The 8,048-nt window shown below is 35.8% G+C and overlaps 1 protein-coding gene across 2 annotated transcripts; it reads right to left on the bottom strand.

Moving 5' to 3' along the window:
* Positions 1–851: 851 nt before the first annotated feature.
* Positions 852–7,786, bottom strand: LOC121987668 (B3 domain-containing protein Os05g0481400-like). Of its 2 annotated transcripts, none has more exons than XM_042541403.1 (7): positions 7,596–7,786; positions 3,899–3,964; positions 3,539–3,637; positions 2,002–2,036; positions 1,747–1,909; positions 1,443–1,649; positions 852–1,339 (listed from the first exon to the last, which is right to left on the bottom strand). In XM_042541403.1, exons 1-7 carry the CDS (start codon positions 7,665–7,667, stop codon positions 1,160–1,162), a joined length of 822 nt encoding a protein of 273 aa, XP_042397337.1. In that variant the 5' UTR covers positions 7,668–7,786; the 3' UTR covers positions 852–1,159. The 2 variants fall into 2 exon arrangements, with proteins under 2 accessions (XP_042397337.1, XP_042397336.1); XM_042541402.1 differs by having other exon boundaries at positions 1,747–1,918; positions 7,596–7,781.
* Positions 7,787–8,048: the final 262 nt, after the last annotated feature.

Here is an 8,048-nt window from a genome sequence, read left to right as displayed (position 1 = left end):
CGCACCGGCGGGCCTTCGAACCATCGACCATGGGAAGGAGAAAGGGTTAGGGCACAGAGAGGACCTTCGTCGCGAAATTGTTTCCCGCAGAAGAGGTTTTCGACGACAAGTCACTTTCGTCTGCGGCATCACGTGTTTCTCACGAGAAACACTGTTTAACCTTATCGTTATCTACGTGGGATAGAGGGGCAGAGAGATTTTCAGGGCAGAAAATTTGAACTAGGTGGATGGTGTCATTTATCAATTTTCATTATCAAATAGATTCTAAAGAACTCTGAATTAGAAAATATCTAAATTAATATATATATTAATTACATTATTATGGTTCTCTTATTTGAAGTAATAGTATATTAACTCCAAGTGTTTGGATTGTAAATATGCTTAAAAGTATGTCATAAAAAAAGTTTATAAATATTTTTAAAATAAAATTTTATTAACTAAAATATGAATATACACCTTTTGAATGGTAAATTATAAAATTTTGATAATTAGTATTGAAGTGCATAAATAAAAATAAAAGTAAAAAAAATTCTAAAAATCATATTGCAATAAAATATAAGCCATCTTGGATTCAACCCGGCCTAGCTTGAGCACAATCCATTACACCACTATTCATGACTCTATCATTCTTCTCTTAATCTCACTTTAATTTCAAGGGTGCCATTAATTTTTTTTTATTTTAAGCACTTCTAATTGTTGTTTTAATTATACTTATAATCTAATACAATTATTAATGCACTTCCAAACATGGGTTCAGCTCCTAAACAAATAATTTACTATAATTCTGAAAAAAGAATGATGACAATTCAAGAGCAGCAAAAAAAAAAATTCAAAATGCACCATACCACATGTTTACTCGGGAGGAACTCTTTAGATAAAAGTAAGGTTAATGCTAGAATTGTGATAGTTTCCACCAGGTGTAACTGTTGTTTAACCACACTGATAGATGCAACTGTTGTTACATTGTCCTTACTGACATCTAGATCGCAAGAAGATCCTTGAGGTAAGATGGTGAACTGACAAAAAATCATCTTACTCTCAATCCACAAACACTTAGTATCTAGTCTTGCATGTTACTATACTGAAGCAGGTTGATTACCTTTCACTATCATAGACTAGAAACACCTCAAGCACCAACTTCGATTCCATGTATGAAGATTCAACTACAGGCAGATTTATGAGTCTTTGCCGGTTTTCTTCTAGAGCACGACCTGGATTTGTGCTTTTGAGATGCAGGTAATTGTGGAGTTTCCTCTGTTTCTGGTGATCCAGTTTGTTCAATACATCCAGCAATCTTCTTGTTGGGACTGTCAATGTCAATGGCTTTTATAATGTAAATCTGCAATAAGTTCTTTTGACGTTTAAACTAAAATGAAAGAATTGAACGAATTCATGCCAAGATAATGGCTAAGGAAAGAATTGATCTGTGAAAATGAGAATACCTTAAATCTTGCAGGTTCGCTCAATTCAAACACCAAGGCATCCCCATCTTCCAAATTGTGATCCATTGCAAAGCCTCTCCAGCCACCACTGAGGCCACTTCGGTTTCCTATATATACAGCATCATACTCGGTTCCGTTCTCATCTTCTAGCACCATTTTTAACTCATTCGGAGGTAGATGTTGCTTGCAAAACCTTGTTGGAAGTCCCTAGTTAAAGCAGCGTGAAGTTTTAATCCTGATTAAGCTCATTTTTTTGTATTTACAGTGAGCCGACTTTATATTCAAGCATGGCAAAAACACTTACAAGCCAAAAGCAGCTAGACACATGCGATCGAACCATAGTCTTGACAAAGGAGGGGTAGCTAGGATCTAAATTGCTCTGAAGTCCTTCTGCTTTCTTTACTGCTTGAACTTGTTCTTCATAGGATACAACTCTTCCAGTGTATGCTCTTCCACTCTGTCCACTTCTACAGAATCTGGTAAAATTATTGATAAGCATCAAACAAGAAGTGAACCAGGTTGGTCTAAATCTGTAACTTTAGAAATCAACGTGTGATACCTTTTACGGAATGATTGCAGTTCTGCTTCATCAACCTGAGGTGAATTTTAAGAACTTTAAATAGATAGCCATATTGGCTAAGAATATTCAACCAAACAAGATATAACATAACACTAGGCAGGCTCCACATGCATAGAGAAATTTATTTTGTTGTAACCTGTCACCACTCACCAGAAAATATAAAAAAAGGCAGTGCAGTCCTATAACTCGAGAATTAAGACAAATGGATGAGGGAGACAATACTTATTAAAATATAGTTTGTCTATGATTTAATTTTAATTAACATTGCTAGAGTTACTAGGTTAAAGAAGTTTTTGTAATGGGCTTTCTGACACGTTGAAGGTTTTGAGTATACAATGTTGAGTATATGTAGTATGGAGCAGGTGATCCTTAAAATCAAGAACAATACAATTTTAAACCATCCCACTTAACAGATATGAGCATAGTATATAGGACATCAAGTATACTAATTTGACAATTGAATACTTATATAATATAGCAGTTACATTTTGATCTCAATACTAATAAAATTAACATTGGCTAATGTGCTTGTTTCAGGAACAAAACTCTTAGATAATCCTTTTTAAGGGAGCATCTTAGGCAATATTCCTTATTATATTGGTATGGATAGCAAGATAAAATCATTATCATATACAAGGATCCAAAATAGCATACTATGATGCCATAGATACTGACATTTATATATGCGCACACATGAAAATGCAAAACAAATGTCTATGCAGACCCTTCATGTGCATAGATGAAAATACAAAGTGGGTGTCTATGAAGGCCCTTCATGGAGAACTTTGTGATGTGTATGGCAGGGGTGCACCTTGGTATTGATCTTGTTTAGTGGTACAACTGACATAAAAAAAGCTGAACTACAATTGTGGTCAAACTTTTGTGTGCTAAAATACCATGAATAGCTCAGAATAGTGGTGCCCCAAATACCAGAAACGATATTGTATAATGATTTTGATTTTTCAAAAACAAGAAGAAATTGGATAAAATGGTCTTCACAAAAATGATGACTTAAGTCCGCACATTGAAGGTCTAATTCAATTAAAACATTAGTCCTACTTCAATGCTGCTCAATTGGCTAAAATTTAAGCTCTTGTATTGCATTGTACAGCACCTTGATGAGAATGATTTAAATGTAAATTTTCTTATTTATTTGAAAATCACAATGGCAAGGTTAATATCCATGATTAAACATTGAGCTAAATTTAATCTTGTATTGCATTATATAGTGCCTTGAGGAAATTGCTTTAAATTTATATCTTCTTTATTTATCTGAGAATCACAGTGTTAAGGTTAATTATCTGTGAATAAACAATGAGATAAAATTTTTGAAATATTGAGATAATTAGCATCTATATGATGATTATATATTAATTGAGGACTCAAACATAATGGCTAGAAGAATAAGAGGTGGCAAACTAGCAATGATAAACTATTTTTTTCTTTTTAGAGCAATGTTTAAGCTACAACAAGACAGAACTTTTTCTTCATATCACAAAAGAAAATCATTTCTTACTTGATCACGATAAGAAGAAACTATGTTCCGTACTCTTGAAGAGCGTCTAATCTCAACTGTTGCATCTTTTCTCTTGATTTTGGGGCTTGCACGAGGTTTCTGCAATATAGAAAAATCGCTAAGCACAAAAAATCTTATAAAATTTGTTAGTACTATCTTTCTTCAGATAAAATTTCAATGAACCAGAATACACGTGAATCAAGCAAATAATAGCTACATGTATCAATAATGCATGTTATGTCTATGTCTTTTTGTGGATAAAATTGAAACAGGTTAGACAACCTATTCTTCCTGGTCAAGATACCATGCACAATTCATTTAAAATATAATAATCCAGCATTGATGCCAATGTAAACTCACCAATATCTTTTGCTCACACTTTGCAACCTCTGATAGGCATTTTGAGATTTGTGAGATTCCCAATTCCTTGTTCAATAAAGAAGAAAATTAGTGTCAATATACACACAAACAACTGTATAAATGCCTTAAAAGCATATTGTTCGTTCCATGAAATGGAGTCTAAACTTTAAATCAAGAAATTTAAACATCATAATGTTTAATTAGCTCAACCAAAAAATCAATAACTTTAGCTTTAACTCTATTGGTAATTATGAAGATTGGAGAAATCTCAGGTGGATTCAATAAAATCAAGTCTAGATTTGACCAAGACTTGCAAGATTGTATAAATTCAAGGAAGGAGCAAACATAAATTTTCCATATTGTAAAACCTCTCATTTCATAGGCCTGCAGTAGATTGTTTAGAGTACTGAGTTGGTTCCTCAAATCTTAGCACGAATGTATAAAAGTTTACAATAAACAACCAAAATTCAATCAAAGAGCAATTATCAAAGCACTTATCATCCAATTCTAAGATCAAGATTCAAGTGCAAGTGAAAAGATAGGTCTAAATGTAGTTTGTACTATTCCGTATCTAACACTTTTCCAATTGGCAACAAATATCTTCAATTGATATGGTCAAGATTAAAGTGCAAGTGAAAGATAGGTCTCAATGTGTTTTATATTCTCAATCAACACATTTTTCCTAATTGGCAACAAAGATCTTCAACTCACACATTTTAACAATTAATATCTTTATTTGCAAACAATAAAAAAAAGAACTAATCATATTTTATCTTATTATCAACATCCTGTATGAGATGACAAAATTATAGATTGGGTCTTGCTCTTCCATATTGTAATATTTCAAGTTAGATTCATCTATCTACATGTATACACCTACAACTCAATTTGGATCATTGCCAAGTGTCTTGTGGTCACTAAGCTAAAATTCTCAATTCCACATTCACTTATCATCATCATCATCATCATCATCAAGCTATATTAGCCCTAACTCTTTAGGGTAAATTACATGGATCTTGTTCCGCTATAGAATTCTATATCTCACCATATCATTAATAGTATTTGATGTGGTGATGATGAGGGGCCCCACCCCGCTGCCACGGTGGAGGTCAGAGGAGGTCAAAGTCAAGGAGGTCAACGCTTATAGAACATCGGTCGATCGGGCGAAGTATGTCCTGACCGGGTAGCATCCAAACAACCGACGCTCAAGAAAGAACGAGATGCAAAAGTCGAGCTGAGCAACTACCCCGCTCGGCCAGACGACAAGGCACGGCATCAACCAAGTTCAACTTCGGCCGAGCAGCTTCTTCGCTCGACCTAGCAGCAGGCTCAACATCAACCGAGCGCACGGATGGTGAACGCCTGGCCTAGCAGCCAGCCCGCTCGACCCAACGACAGATCACAAGGATAGTGGATTTCCGACCGAGCGGTTATCCCGCTCGGCCGACAGCAGACTACACGAGTAGTGGACTTCCGGCTAAGCGGCCATCCTACTCGGCCCTACAACAAACAGCACATGGACAGTGGAGTTCCGACCGAGCGGCTATTCCGCTTGGCCAAGCAAAGAACACAGCAGTATCTTTCGATATCCTTTTGGGAGCTAGTGCCGCTGACAGGCGGCATGATCAGACAGAGGATCGTACGGCGGAAGCTTTCATTGTCACTTCAGAGATATGCTCGGCCCGTTAAGATACTGTGTCAGGGACACTTTACCGATACGTCTTTTCAGAGAAAGCTTTGAGATGCGTGCTTGCCTTGGGAAGCGTGCACGCGCGCTTCCAGGGCTCTATATAAAGGGGGTCCAAGCATCGGCGGACGTATGCTTTACCCGTCATTTCTACTGTTGCGCTACAGTTCTTGCTTCTTGCTTCGCCGGAGACTGACATGAGCGTCGAAGGGTCATCGTCGGGGACCCCTTCCCTGTCTCGGCACTGACACTGCTTGTGTTGCAGGTGGGAGCGAAGTTCACAGGAGATCAGCAGGAGCGCCACATCCCCAGCATTCATCTCATCGACTTTTGGATAGGATCAGTATTCAAATTTCATAAATCATTTTAACTATGATAGCTAGAATTTTCTTTTTATGCCCCTCTATTTCTTACAACTTAAATTATAAAAATTTAATTTATGTAACTATATAATGTACCTTCAACCTTTTACCTAAACCAAATAAGCAAGATCTTTTAAAATAAAATTTCTTTACACCCTTTCAATATATTTTCTTCTAATCAAATCTTTTCTATTGTTTGCAATTTTTCTGAATAAAATTTATATTGGAAGCCCTTGACAAAATAACACCTTTAACTAAGTAGAACTCAATTGTCTACTTTAAGCATGTTCTTAACATTTTAACTTAATTTTTCCTCCATGAATTATTCTATTGGAGCTACGCTCAGTATCTCTTGGACAGTATGACTAGTCTACCTTGCATTTTCATTTCTACTGGGATAAATGTTTAGAATTGTGACCAAAAGGTTATGGATTCGAATTCTAGAAATAGTCTCTTGCAAAAAGCAGGGTAAGGCTACGTGATCCTTCCCTAGGACCCCGCATGACGGGAGCTTCATGCACTGATTGTCCTGTTTTTTATCCAACATTATACTCCATGACCGATAAAGTATGACCGGCCACACCATAGTAATATTTTCATTTTAATCTAAATAAAACACGTGAATCACACAAGACACTCCAATTCTTATGCCTGCATTATACAATGTACACCTTAACTCTTTTGTTTGTTTTTTTTTTAAATTGATTAAAAACAAGAAAGATACTGAGTCACTTCATTTATTTTTATTCCCTGCAGGGTATCTATGTACTAGAAATTGTATGTCATTTCAATCCATCCATTCAAATGAATCCCTGCAGGGGGCTTGTAGCTCATCTGTTCCTAAAAAAATGAAAATTGGATTTCAATATCTAAGGCACAAAGCATGATCTATAGCTCCAATTCAGGTTTAAATAGTTCACAGAAAAAAAAAGAAAAGTTAATTAAGAGAATTTGCATCCATCATTAATCAGTAGTGATATTTCATTTTTCTCCCAAGTCACCCTATAGTTGATAAGCAATGTGAGATTGCATTTTTCTTTCAAGCCACCTTATACTTAATTAGCAATAGTGTTTCTGAACTAGTTTACAAACATAAACAATATAGTTATATGTTTTTTTCAACACTAGGCAACCACTTTCTATGCAGAAGAGCGTACAAAATTTAATGCCAATATTTAGTTTTATCAGAAAATCCCCTATTATTTTGGTAGATTCAACAGCTAATATGAACTAACGCCCCCAGATTTCTCTTTTTGCCTAGCTGGTATATTTAAAGTTTTGTAATTTTTTTCTCATTAATGTATAACTCCATTTTCGTAAAATAAGAAGAGAGAATTACAAGATCTAGCATAGAACCCTTGTGCTCTATACAGAAAACTCCAATGACTCAGAATGAACCTATGGCACTATGCCTCACCAAATAGAATCAGCCCCTCTTTTTCTGTTCGTGTACAAGGAGACCATATCCGATTTTTTTTATCGGATGCCTCCGAAGAACGAGACCATATCCGCTTTAACAACGAGGAAACATGCCAAATAGCATGTGAGGACCGATGATCAAAACACAAAAATGGAATATCCATAGATTTGAAAAGAAGCACTGGAACACAGCAACTGATGTTCCCTTGGCCTCCGCTTGAACACTCACCTCAAGATGCTTGAGATTTTCCTGGACCCTTTGCCGCCGGAGTTCCTCATACGAGTTTGCATCAGAGGCCATGGAGTGACAAATCGATCTGAGATCGGGCGAAGCTGCGGTGTTGTTGCTGCTGCTTTTGCTCGTTTGGGGAAAACCAGCGGCACATTAAAATGGCAAGGGACCGCGACTTGCAACCTCGATAATCGTAAACGCGGATTCAAAATTTGAAAACCGATTTGAAGGAGTAATAATAATATAATAGCGTAGCGTTTTCAATAAAAAATAACTTTATTTTTAAAAAGTAAACAAAAAAATCTCACCGAATTTTTTTTATATAAAAATGTTCTCGTCCGAATATTATGAGCAATAATATGCTAAAAAAAAATTCAAGAAAAACATTTAAAAATAGACACATAGAGTTCATCATTTCATTTTTTTTTATGGATCCATCACTTTATATAT

The sequence above is a fragment of the Zingiber officinale genome, chromosome 5B, assembly GCF_018446385.1.
Source record: "Zingiber officinale cultivar Zhangliang chromosome 5B, Zo_v1.1, whole genome shotgun sequence".
In the NCBI taxonomy this organism is placed as follows: Eukaryota; Viridiplantae; Streptophyta; class Magnoliopsida; order Zingiberales; family Zingiberaceae; genus Zingiber; species Zingiber officinale.
This window is presented reverse-complemented; position numbering and strand designations above follow the sequence as displayed.

Excerpts from the sequence above, each read along its gene's own strand:
- LOC121987668 (XM_042541402.1), bottom strand. The coding sequence starts at position 7,667 with ATGGCCTCTGATGCAAACTCGTATGAGGAACTCCGGCGGCAAAGGGTC. Across the intron at positions 3,965-7,595 it reads AAAATCTCAAGCATCTTGAG|GAATTGGGAATCTCACAAAT; the intron begins GTGAGTGTTCAA and ends TTATTGAACAAG. Across the intron at positions 1,340-1,442 it reads GCGAACCTGCAAGATTTAAG|ATTTACATTATAAAAGCCAT; the intron begins GTATTCTCATTT and ends AACTTATTGCAG.